This window comes from Sardina pilchardus, chromosome 9 (genome assembly GCF_963854185.1).
Source record: "Sardina pilchardus chromosome 9, fSarPil1.1, whole genome shotgun sequence".
NCBI lineage: Eukaryota > Metazoa > Chordata > Actinopteri > Clupeiformes > Clupeidae > Sardina > Sardina pilchardus.
The window spans coordinates 12,679,581-12,693,205 of NC_085002.1; the positions used below are offsets into that span (position 1 = coordinate 12,679,581).

The 13,625-nt window shown below is 45.5% G+C and overlaps 1 protein-coding gene across 1 annotated transcript in view; it reads right to left on the reverse strand.

Moving 5' to 3' along the window:
- The window catches only part of kif5ab (kinesin family member 5A, b), a 38,883-nt gene extending 25,880 nt beyond the window's left edge, over positions 1-13,003 (reverse strand). Inside the window, exons 1-3 of the mRNA XM_062545827.1 lie at positions 12,377-13,003; positions 2,099-2,186; positions 1-7 (exon numbers count right to left, since the gene is read on the reverse strand). The exon at positions 1-7 is cut by the window's left edge and continues 67 nt beyond it. Of these exons, the coding sequence (XP_062401811.1) occupies positions 1-7; positions 2,099-2,186; positions 12,377-12,505 (224 nt within the window). The 5' untranslated portion in view covers positions 12,506-13,003. The remainder of the gene's footprint in view (positions 8-2,098; positions 2,187-12,376) is intronic.
- Positions 13,004-13,625: the final 622 nt, after the last annotated feature.

The following is a 13,625-nucleotide window of genomic DNA, read 5'->3' on the forward strand; positions in this document are numbered from 1 at the left end:
AGCACATCTAAAGAAAATGCAGATATATTGCAGCATTACTCAAGGGGAACAATTCGGTTATTAAGCAATGGTGCATAGACAGCAACAATAAACTATTCTGTCAACTATTCAGAGTAGCTCTTAAGAGAATTGTCATCCTACTATCATCTCAACCTAATAAAACCCATTTTTGCAGATGCCTGGACGTCTGATTGTATCATCTGGCTGCATAACAACAGTAATTAAGCCATTTTGTTTTACTCTCACTAAAACGAAGGTCCACAAGATGCAAAAACCGTCTGGCTGTGCTAGTAAAAGATTTTTGACTAAAAAGCTTTTGAGCCCGACGTTGGAATTAACAACAGAATAGGAGATGGACGTTCATTTTCACCTCCAGGTTCCATATGACAAGCTTTGATTTGTGTCAAGTTTTCCTGCATCACCCAGTGCACTGAACCATATAGGGCTCGCATTTCAACTTTGGATGGATTTCAAATCTTTAGTCGTCTTTCTCTCTTTCTTTCGTGTCAAACTAACGGACCAAACAATATCTCATTTCACATTTTCATTCTCATTAATAGACATTTGACAGGTTAGACTTGAGACATTTCTTTTCATTAAAATAAGGGCACACACAGACTCCCTGAAGGTTAAATACTACAATAATGCTGAGTCACTTCTTCAGGATTTTTACCACTAAGAGTCTGTATACATATAGCCATCAGAGCTCTTAATATGTCTCGTTTTTCTCGAATCGACCTCATTTCGTGTAGACCAATTTAATCCCGTCCTCCTAAACCTGTAATGAAACGTGCTCCCCGCAGCGATAGTGGGGGCATCTGAGGTTGCGTGGGCTGACACCGGGGAGCGCGGCAGCCGCGGCTAAATGAGCCTGTCAGCCGGCAGAGAGCCGGCGAGGAGGAGTGGAAATGAGGAGCGGCCGATAAGAGCGTCCACAATCAGAGTGCCGCGCCGCCCGTGAGCCCGTCCACTTTATCTGCAGCCGCCAGCCAGCACTGGACCTCCTTAACTCTGCGCCTTCAACTCCAACTCTCCGAGTCTTAACTTCCCACCGCCATCACTGTCTGGCCTGATTTTCATTCCTGTTTTGCTCTCTCTCTCTCTCTCTCTCTTTCTCTCTCTCTCTAGTCTCTCCTCCTTTTCTTTGTCTGTTTCATATTTTCTCGTAGCTCTTTCTCTGTGTCTTGTTCTCTTTTTTTAATCACTCTCCCCCTTGTCTCTCTCTGTGTCTGTCTGTTTCTGCGACCTCCTCTGTTACTGGGTCAGATTATCAAAGCTGACTCAATTAAGACGACGTGCTGTCCTCGCAGACACAGAGAGAGAGAGAGAGAGAGAGAGAGAGAGAGAAGGAGAGAGAGAGGGAAGGAGAATGAAGAGGGAGAGGAAAAGACAGAGAGGAATACAACAACACTATTGCTAATCTATGGAAGAAATTCCATTCACAGATGAGGAAAAAAGAAGGAAGGGAACTGTGAGGAAAACAGGCAGCAAGAAAGTAAAAGATTAAGAGGTAGACTGAAGGAAAGAAGCAGAGAGGAAAGAGAGAGAGAGACAGAGAGAGGGATACAGAAGGAGGGAGAGAACGAGAGGGAGAGAGAGCAGAGAAATAACTGCATGATGTTGTTTTTCCATGAATATTTGCATGTTGAATGTTTATCGTGGATCCATGAGTGAGCGAGGGATAGAGGGAGGGAGGGAGGGAGCGAGCGAGGGAGGAAGAGGCAGAGGGAGGAATAAATTCAGATAAACAGAGGCGGACGATCCGCAAGCTTTCATTTATCTGATGAGTCAAGCACAGACGATGCTGATAAAGATGGATTTCACTCGTCTTCTTAACGAGTCTGGACAGGACCTCTACTGTATTTCAGCTCAAGATCCGCAGCTCTTGCAACGCAACAACATCTCAGCGTCCTCATCCGAACCGCAGCAGGACTGTGCTGCAGTGTCTCGTGCAGAGACGTTAAATATTAAAAATGCAGATGCGGAGCCCTGTGGCTAACTGGAATAATAACAACACAAGATCCTCTGTTTATTTCATCTCATCTCTGTTGAAGAGAGGTCCAGATCAAGACATTTCGGACAAGCCACTGGGACGTACCTTTAACGATCTGCTTGGCACAGGTGTTGTACACCTGCTCCTGAGTGGTGTTGGTGGGAAACACGCGGTCAAACACGTAGGACTTGCCCTGGACAGGAGCAAAACACAAAACAAACAAAACACACTGTTATTCCACAGCCCACTATAGTCCCTTTAGGCAGCTGTTGACATATTCAAATCTCATTTTCTCTCTCTCTCTCTCTCTCTCAAATGTGGTCAGTTGAGTGGACCATCGTGAATATGCATGTGTTTGCCTGGGACAGTATTTAGAGACAGTATTCATCATCAGTTTCAGACATGTCCAAAGGGATTACACATCGCTGCAAAACTGGAACATAATGACCTTAAGAAGTAAATAAAAACTAAAGACAAACCAAAATAGAGAGTACACAACAGAACAGACTCTGCGCTCCATTGACCAATATTACACATACTACTGACAACACAATACTGCCTATAACACACACTGCACAACCGTTCTATTCCATGCCTGTGTGTGTGTGTGTGTGTGTGTGTGTGTGTGTGTGTGTGTGTGTGTGTGTGTGTGTGTTTGATTGTGTGTGTGTGTGTGTGATCATTGGTCAGATGAGTGTGCTCATCACTCTCTCTATGACACGAGTGCTTTGCTGGTAAAGGTCATCCAATGAGTCACCGGGAGGGACCCACTTGAAGCCACTGATGGAGCCATAAGAATGATCAGCGCAGCTCCAAGGATACAGAGAGGACAGAGGGAATGCGGGAGGAAGAATGCACAGGATGGAGGGATAGAAAGAGGGATAGAAGCAGAGGATGACAGACAGCCCAGACAGAGGGAGCGGAGGAGGAAGAGTGCAAAAGATGGAGGGATGGATGGAAGGATAGATGGATGGAGACAGAGGCTGAAAGGCAGCTGAGAAAGAGGGAGCCAAGGAGAGAGACTGCATGTGATAGGGGGATGAATGGAGGGATGATGGAGGGATATAAATAGAGGATGACAGGCAGCCGAGACAGAGGGAGCGGAGGAGGAAGAGTTCAAAAGATGAAGGGATGGAGAGATGGAGGGATAGAGACAGAGGAGGAGGAGGGGGTTAATGGCCGCTCTGCTCCGGCCTGGCTTTCCTGATTCAATCAAGCAACAGCAGGCAGAACAAAATGGAGGGAGCCACGGAGAATCTCCATGATAAAGGAGGAGACAGACATGTTGATGCCCCAAACCCACCCAACACACACACCACAGCGGGGGCTCCGGCAGCAGGCCTGCGTTAATTAGAGCCTATTTTCCCTCTCCTCCATGCTCTTTGCTCTCCCTCCCTCTCTCCCTCCCTCCCTCTCTCTCTCTCCCTCCCTCTCTTTCTCTCTCTCTCTCTCTCTCTCTCTCTCTCTCTCTGTCGCTGTGTTCCTCTCCCCTAGCCTCTAGCTTTTAGGATCATAGACGCTGAATAATGAATGCATGCACACAGCACACACACTCTTGACTGTCCAGTTGTGCCCAAAAACACAAGAGAAACACATGCATACATTTTCAAATAAACACACAGCCCAAAGTCAGGGGGAGATGAAAGGAGACACCAGACTAAAGAGGAATAAAAACCTCTGATTGGGCCCCATAAGGCCCCCCCCCCCTCCTCCCTCCCCAAGAAAGAAAGCCCTCATATGTTTACCAGGACGTGTGCGCCAGTGTGTTTGCGAGGCTGGTTTAAAGAGCAGCTTATATGCTGATTATGCATGCTGAACTGCACACACGGAGCACAGCGCCGTGATATGGGCCTCATTTCAGAGCAAATGAGCTGAAAGGGTTATGTAAGTGGGCTTACAGTGCTGCTGTGCCAGTGGTGTGTGTGTGTGTGTGTGCGAGTGTGCATGTGTGTGTGTGTGTGTGTGTGTGTGTGTGAGTGTGCAATGCATACATGTGCATGTGTCTTTATGTGTGTGTGTGTGTGTGTGTGTGTGTGTGTGTGTGTGTGTGTGTGTATGTGTGTGTGTGTGTGTGTGTGTGTGTGTGTGTCTGTGTGTGTGTCTGTGTGTGTGTGTGTGTGGGTGTATGTGTGTAGTTGTGTCTGCATGTGTGTGTGTGTGCATGTGTGTGTGCACGTGTACGTGTGCCTGCATATGTGTGTGAGTGTGTGTGTGTGTGTGTCCACTGGCACTGAGTGAGAGTGTTAATGTAGAGCCCCGCTGCAGAAATGTGATAATGCGGATGTAGCAGACAAACAGAATGGCCACAAAGGACTCCTCTGCAGTACAGCTCATCCCAAAGGATCTGGACTCCTGTGTCTGTCTCTCTCTGTGTGTGTGTGTGTGTGTGTGTGTGTGTGTGTGTGTGTGTGTGTGTGTGTGTGTGTGTGTGTGTGTGTGGCCATGTGGTGTGTGTGTGTGTAGTGTGTGAGTGTGTGTGTGTGTATGTGTGTGTGTGTGTGTGTGTGTGTGTGTGTGTGTGTGTGTGTGTGTGTGTGTGTGTGTGTTTAAGAACGACCGAAAAAGCAAGATTAGGAAAGTCAGAGTGAAGTGCCCTGTCTGGGTTTGATAAGATATTTGTGTGCATGTGTCCTGTGTCTCTCTATGTGTGTGTGAGTGTATGTGTGTCTGTGTCTCTCTGTGTTTATGTGTGTGTGTGTGTGCCCATGTGTGCGCGTGTGGTACGTCTGTCCTGTTCTTTACACCCACATCCCATTAGCAGTCTGCCAGGCCCTTCAGTCCTTTGTGAGGAGGAGAAGATTTAAGAGGGAGGGGGTGCCGGAGCACGGCCACAGACCGGATGGTGAGAGAGGGACAACCAGAGCAAAGAAGAGACGGAACAGGAAGAGGAGGAAAAGGAGGAGGAGGGAAAAGGAGGAGTACAGGGGGAGGAGATGAAAAGGGGAGCCGGAGATGAATGTAAATGAATAGCCCCAATGATGTGCTGTGCTGTGTAGCCCCGGCCGAGGACAGAGGGGCTTTTACACTGGCTGAGTGGAGAGGAGCAGAGGTTGGCCACGCATCTGTAGGCAGAGCAGCAAAGCCTGCTGCAGAACCAGCAGCCAGCCTGTTCTCTCTCCCTTCCCTTCTCTCTCCCTCTTTCCCCTCTCTCTCCTCCATCCCTTGCTCTTTCCCTCCTCCTCTGCATGCTCCTTTGCATTTCATCTCCTCGTGTCACAATGGCTCAGCAGCTCTGTGATTGTGAGAGGGAGAGTCAAACAGAAATAAATAAATGGAGATAAATAAATAATCAAATGAGAAAAAGCAGATTGATATGTAAGAGGATTAGGGATTCTGCTTTTTTAAAGCAACAGCCATCACAGGCTTTGGAAATGGAGAGGAGAGCGAATCTCTCTCTCTCTCTTTCTCTCTCTCTCTCTCTCTCTCTCTCTCTCTCTCTCCCCTCCCCTCCCCTCGTCTTTCCTCGCTGCTCTGCTCGTCTCCTTGCTTAACGCTTTCCTCTACGGCAAGCCAGGCAGCCCAAACAGACAAAGAGGATTTTCCTCTCCCCGGCCCTACAAGAAGTAGAGCAATTAGCTTTCCATCAAACTGGAGCGCCCTGCATAATTCATTGGCTGTGTGAGAGAGAGAAGAGAGACGGAGAGAGAGAGAGATAGAGAGATAGAGAGAGAGAGAGAGAGAGAGAAAGAGAGGGAGACTGAGAGAAAGAGAGAGAGAGGCGGTGGGGTGGGCCCAGGAGGGCTGGGTGCACGGGTGGGTGAATTTCAGCTGGTGAAGGTGACAAAGAAAACATAAAAAAACACCACTTTTTTGTTGATAGAACAGAGGAAAATGGAAAAGGGTCGATAAAAAAAAGGCTATGCTCTGGCAGAAAGGTTGTGGATGAGAGAAAGAGAGAGCATGAGAGAGGCTGGAGGAGAGAGAGAAAGAGAGAGAGAGAGAGAGAGAGAGAGAGTGGAGGAAGAGACAGCATAAGAAGGGGAGGGTGAGCACAAAATAACAGATGAGGCCATTCTCAAGGCTTTTTCCACTGCAGGGATATCACAGTGTGTCTTCCACTGGGAGGGGGAGGGAAGACAACATGACAGACAGCCAGAGAGAAAAACAACATCAAATGAAATACATAGGACAGAATGAAGGGATGGAGATAGGAACGACAGATACAGACAGTGAGAGACAGATGGAAAGAGCAACAGAGAGAGAGAGAGAGGGGAATAGAGAGAGAGAGGGAGTGTGTATGTGTGTGTGTGAGAGAGAGATGTGTGAGAGAGAAAGAGAGTGAGGAAGAGAGGATGAAGGTGTGTGTGAGAGACATGTACTGTATGTATGTGTGCGAGAAAGAGAGAGAGAGAGAGAGAGAAAGAGAGAGGGAGGAAGAGAGAGCGAGAACACATTGTAAACACTAGCCTAGACACCGCCCTGCCAGGAGGACACAATTATTAACCCAAGACTGGAGCACCAGGGCGAGCCATCTATCTCCATCCCCACCGAGGGAGGCCCCATTAGCCGTGCGAGAGTGGAAGTGGTCCCCCGCACTACGGCTCCAGCCCTCTACCACGCGCTCATCCTCCATCTCCCGGCCCCCTCATGCCTGCCATCAGCTGTCAGTGAGTGGGCAGTTTGTAGGCCTCCACACGGAGCCGGAATGTGTTCATCTGGCGGCAATCTGGACACGGATCAACTAAAGCAGGACGGTCCTTGCGATCGCCAGAACTCAGCCTTTGTGGAAAACAAATCTTCCATTCATGCTCGTTTGCAACAGGGAAGGCCTGGGACTGGGAGGGGCTTTTTTTTGGCAGGTGTTGGTGTTTCAGCCTTAAAACCTGCATTCATTACAAAGATGACAGGATGAGACGCCGGCCGCCTGATGTAATCCAGTGGAGGAAGGAGGAGGACAAGAGGGATCGCGTATAGCAACAAGATAGAGAGGGAGAAAGCTGTTACTGGAGATCTGTTTCTGTCTTGGGGGGAAATTGAGACAGGGAGCCGGACTGAGCTTTAAGCGAAAAAGGCGCTCAAGAAGGAGTATTGACTTTTGGTGTACTGGATATTCAATTAGGAAAAAAAATTCCCCCGGAGAGACTACGAGCGAGTGTGAGTGAGTAGAATGCTGAATGAAAAAAAAGAAAAAAGAATGGCAAACATGCGTAAACATTGAGCGATGCTGCTGCAGCATGCAAACAAATGAATGTGTTTCAAATGGCCCTGCACACCTCCACTCACTTTATCTTACTTGGACAGGAAGCCAATGAGCCGCAAACGAGGCTCATGCTATAGCGGCAGCCACAGCCATCATCAAACAGCCATTTCACATGACGGAAACGCCATACACATGTTTCAGGAAATGCTAAGGCGTTCCCTGCTGGTGTAACAAGATTAACATACACCAAGACACATACATACACTCACATACACATACGCAAACACACACACATACATGCGCGCGCGCACACACACACACACACACACACAGTACAGAGCACACAACAGATTTGTGACTGTGAGTCAATACAGGCCAAGGCTTCTCCCTGACAATCTTTCCATCCGCCATAATGGAAGCTATAGACTGAAATCTTGCACTGCCCATTCCCAGAAGGTCCAGGCTGACTCGCCCAGTAATGGATTCTCATTGGAAATTATTTAAGTGGAGGGGGGAGATGGGGGGACACAGATACAGGCTCCACTCCCAGCAGAGTGACCAGCAGAGTGTGGAGGAAAGCGTGGTGAGTTAATACCTAGCAGATGCTGAGGCACCATGGCTGAAGTCATTGCTGTGACTCAGTATTTGCCTGGCTAATGATTACACACTGAGGTGCCTGGCATCTTATGGCTACCAACCATCACTGCCTTTGGTGATTGTCTTAACAACAGCATCAAATCAACAGCAGAGGCAGTCACCAGCAATAGGTGCCTGATATTACAATTAATACGCACATTTATTAGGCCAGCCTACCATTTTCAAAGTAACAGAATTAATTGTGAGGGATAAATAAGTCTCAAGGGCAAAAGGAGTACAAGTGCAAGATGAACTTACAGTAAGCTGTAAGATAAAATATCAGTCTACTTCAATACTGAAGATTGAATTATTAAGTTAAAATACAATATTTACAGTCTGTGATGGCATCAAGGAGCATCTGTCGGTATGACTTAACCGAATCTTGCCCCGTTCAAAAACGGATTAAAAATGGAGGGGATAATAGATTGAGATGGAAAAAAAGGAATAGGAAAAAAAACTCATGAGTCAAGATAAGCGAGTGGTAGTCAGAGGCCCTGAAGCTTTTCTCTTTTTCAGATGTGTGTTGTGCTCAAGCATGCGTGCTGGAGTCTCGTGCACGTGTGTGTGCATGTGCATGGCTAACTGCCCCACCACACCATAGACTAAGCAAAGAAACCTCTGCTAATGACAGCCTCAGCCTTCTGAATGCAGTAGAGTCCTTTGCATTAAGAATTATACAGGGACCACATTCAAATGTGAAACGAAGGCTATGTTTGAGGACAAGGTGTCTGCATACTTTATTCTCGGTTTAATTTATTCCCTCAAAACCTGGGGAGTGATCCTTAATAGTTTCTCGGGGGAACACATCAGCTTCTCACATGCAGTACAGCTACGGCAGTGAAAGTTAAATACAGTACAGAGAGGAGGATCAGTCCCAGCCCCCTCAATAAGTGACACCAGATTGCATCTACAGTTTGGCTCAGTCAACATCAGCTGTGGTACTGTATCTCTAGCATCCTTGCGAGGCCACAGACTGAACTATGGGAACAGAAGGACCAACCCCGAGGCACCCGTACCAGTAACTGGATGTAATCTGCTAAACCCCACACAGAGCCGCCAGAGTAAAAGATTAAAAACAAACAGAATTCTTTCACTCTTTTCTCAGACCTGGGAATCTCTATCTTTCTTTCTCTCTCTCTGTCTCTCTCTCTCTCCTGCCCTATAGGTCAACCCTCATTATCATTTAGCCTATCCACTTTAATAAGACTTTGTACCCAGGATGACTTGATGACTCATAGTGATGGATAAGGTCTCTGCAGCAGTGAGATTGCACTTTGGAATTACCTGCAGGGATACGTTTCTCCCTTCAAGCAATTTTGTTTAAGATGGTGAAAGCCATTGAATGCTCACAAGTAACTGGCCATTTTGCTCCGGACTCTCCGGACATGCGTCCATTAATCAACCTCATGGTGACTGATCCCCATTTGCTTGTGCTGCCTGTGGCGTCGTCAATTGTGGGAATTGATTGCAGAGTCTTTCAGGGCTGAATTACCTCATGTTTGTTGATGGGATATTACAATGACTCACTCGATTTCAGCTTACGGCTGCATGCTCAGAACTTAATTCTTTGTTTTAAAAAGAAAAAACTGATCATGATAATGAGGGAAAATTAGATCGACAATTAATTCTATTTTCAAAGTATTATGAATGCTGTGTCAAAGAAACCTTGTGCAAGTAAAAGATAGACAGGGCCTTGATGGAAAATGCACAGGCTTTCGGTGTTCCTAGATTGACTCCTGTCAGAATGGGGTTTTTTTTTCTGTAAAGATTTCTGTCAACATTTATATTTCATCTTGAAATGATGAAACCTGAAGCCATTGACAAGGGACTGAGCAGCCTTGGGCTACATCCACAAGCGCAAGCTGTATTTCCCCGCAGTAAATCAAGTCAAGGACACGGGTGTTGATGTGCATGTAAATCGTTTTTGGTTACATTGATTGGTGAGTGGGGATTAATATACACAAACATACATACACACACATCTCACATAGGTAACCAGTTTTTTTTTTTTTTATCTCCAAACATTTTAGTATATGATCTGAACAGAAACACACACACAGACACACACAGACACGCAGACACACAGACACACAGAGTCACAGACACACACACACACACACACACACACACACACACACACAAACAAAATCCTGCTTGCTAACATCCGGGGAGATCAGATGTATTTATAGCTTTGACCAGATGATTAATACGTCTGTGTTTCTTGTAAGGACAAACCAGAACAGCAAACTGGACTGTAAAAAAGGAAATACTGTCATTCTATTCAAAACAGGGACAACTCATCTTAGCCAACACCACAGGCCTGAACAATGGCGACATCAACCAACACCACCCACTGGCTCCCCCACCCCCGGCTATCCCTGCCACTGCCACCTGCAGGGGTCCTGGGGCTAACTCCAAGCTGACACAGCTACGGAACAATCTGGAGCCCAAATCACACAACTAAAAGGGTGCTGTCAGGGAAAAGGAGACCAAAACATGTCCATAACGTTTCAACTGTTCATAGCCCAGTTGCACCGCCTGCCAAGAATCCCAGTCTTGTCATATGAAATCCTGTCATTTTACTGAGCCGAAAGTCTACCTGTTTGGAATGAAAACAGCCGACTCATTCTCCCAGAGCACATGAAATCTGACCTCCACGAACTGGCCCGTTGTAACTGACAGACCCTTAAGCCGAGGAGGCGCAAACCCAGAGATAAATCTGACAGGGATATGTGCCAGCTGCCCTTCCAAGAAGGCTGACAGACATGCAAACCCACACAGGCACATCTATCACTAGATCTCTGATGCCATTTTGCTAATGAAAAACCTATGTGCCCTTGGGTTACTACCTGTGAAGAAAGTGTGAGATTGGATGGGTGTGGGTGGGCCACAGACAGAGAGAGGTATAGGGGAGGGGCAGGGACAGGGAGATAGATCAAGAAACAGACACAGAAAGATGAGAGAGTGCGTGTGGAGCATTGGTTTAATCCCAAACTGTGTCGGTTTCTTCATCTTCCGCTTGATATGAAAATCAATACCTTCCCACAACCGTGGAGCATCATCTTGGTCAGAAGCCGCCACCACAGTGACTCAGAGGCCCTCATCAACACTCTCATAATACTTAAAGCTCTTCTGGCTCTTTCCACACCAAATGACTACCCCTGGGTGCTGAAGCATCGATGCTAACTCCATTCCTTAGGTACTGTATCTACGCTCAATGTTGTCAGGGTGACCTCTGTGGTCTGTCCCCTTATGCTTTGTAATAGGAGTGTCCTCTCCTTTGTTCTCTGGTTGATGCTCTCGGCAGAGGAAGAGGACCAGACCCCAGTAATCCATCTTCCTCTGGTTGCTGTGGTCACTGTTGCCAGTTATCTTGGGAGTTTGAGAACAAACCCAGTGTTCATGTGTTAACACATAGAGTGGGCTTGTGAAAGTAACTTTGTTTGATTTTACTTTTCATTGTATATAATGTAAAATAAGAATATATATTCAAATAAACATCTGCCTTGAAATAATTCAAATATGTGACTATCATTCTTCCATGCTCAAATACTGTAACGTGAAGCCTATTCTAATAGAGAGTGCAAAATGAGAGAATAAGTAGAGGAAAATGAACAATATAGGTAGTAAAAGTAATACGAATAATGTTCATTAATAAACCATGACATTTTTACAATGCTTACAGGACTTTTGGTTGATGTCAATCAATAGTCGTTTCATACTCCATCGGATGAAGAAAAATCTTGAATCATCATAAACTGCTAATGGGTTTGCAAACCTTGGCCTCTAATCACAGTCTGCCCCAAGAGAACAGGTAGCACATTCTGTAAACATGCATTCCAAGCAAGCCCCAATGATCCATGTCTAACAACACAATTCAACTGCAGCAACAGCTAGGACTTATTTCAAATATAGGTATCTGCTGTTTCAGGTGTTAGCTGTCTTTGATAGACAACAAATGTCATTCTTATCATGATGACATTGAAAAGAGAGGAGGGAGGTTACGGGATCTGTTTTGTCAGAGCTTACATTTTAGGTAAGATGCTGTAATGGGGCAGGTCAGCCAGAAGTAAGATGCCAAGTCACCTTTGATGATTTAAAGATGGTGGCCTGGCATAATGTTGTCCGAAACCATTTGGAAAAAAAAAAAAAAATCAATAACCAGTCTTGCTCCGCCTGCTGGGTGAACAAGCACTTTGGCCTGGCTGATATAATATAGAATGTCCCACCCTCATTGGTTAGGCCTACATGACAAACGTGTTTTGAAGATTAGGCTACTTTGTATTTTTTACATTCAAAATATATAAATGAAGGCATTCAGTCTGAGGGATTGTTGACATGTTTTTCAGAACCTAAAGGTGTAACTCAGAGGAGTTGTGATGAGGATAGCCAATTCGTTAGTCTACTCATGACTATATTCCAGTAAATTCCACACATATTGAGACACCAGTGGCAATAAAAACACAAGACAGGTACAATAAATGATGCTGAGGACATAAATAGAACTGTCATTCTTTCAGGGATAACCTCTGCGTCACCCTCAGGGCGAGATGGTAAACACGCCATCAAAATGGATGCTACAACCAGAAAATGATTGTTAAACTTACCCCAACGCTCACGCTATCATCACCTTGGAATTTAGGGATGAATTTGTCTCCGCGGTTGATTTCAGATTGATTCAGAGGACGAAAACGACATAACACCTTGATGTTGCATTCCGTGCTAGCATCAGCCATTGTGTCTGATATTAATGGTGGCGCTTGTTAGATGTTTGAAGAACTACTTTTAAACGAGTGGATTGTTATCCCGATATTATTACAACGAGAGCAGGCCTTTACTGCAAAGCGTCCTCTTGGCGTAGCCTATTCTATTGACAAATCCAAAATGCGTTGATGCGTTGTAGCCAGGTAGGCTATTGACGAGTAACAACACAAAAGCAAATCTGCCACTGTAGATGGCAAATAGGCTATATATGACAAAGCAATGTTTCGAAATTTGGATTAATCTAACCTTGGATAGGCTACACCTCTTTGATGGAAATCACATTTGAACAGCTTTACCCAACGCAAGTGAAGTGCCACTGGAACTCGATGTCAATATGCTTTGTTTCCTAACGGCGAGGTAGTCTTTGAATGGATCTGTATTACGTCTGTCTATTCGATACTGCGTATAATTGTTTTCGGGATAAATTTCGTGTATTCCAAACCGGTCTTGTTGGATAACGACGAGACGCCGCAAGGATGGCGAGGCACGCTTTGCAGAACAAGCATCAGGCTGGTCTATAAGTGGCGTGGGGCGGGGTCTCTGTTGTGCACCACAGCATCATTAAAGTGGTAGGCCTGCTCTGCTCGCATCAGCACCACTGAGCTGATATAAGGTTAGACAAGGCGTTGTTTAATAGGCATTTTCTGTACGCTAGCCTATGACTATGTTTTTTTTTCATGAGGAAGGCCAATAAACTTAAACGGATACATAATTAAAAACGTAATTAAAGAATTCATGATATGCAACTAAACTGGAGTAGGCCTAGGCCTATACTTTCTAGTTAAATAGCTTGGACAATTGTGCCCTGTCCGAGACTTTATAAAGGACAAGTTACATATCTGATTAGGGTTGTTAATTGTTTATTTGGTAACATCATGTGTTTTTAAGTTATTTTAACAGATTTAGATAGGCCTACAATTAATAAATCATAAAGTCCACTACTACTTTATGATTACGTTTATTTCATAGGTGTGCAACATTTTACGTTGTCGAGATATAGGCTAATCCTGTAGCCTATTGCCTTTATAATAACAATGTCCTGTAGGCTACACCAAACTATTCATCCATAACCCATTGAATATATTCTTAATA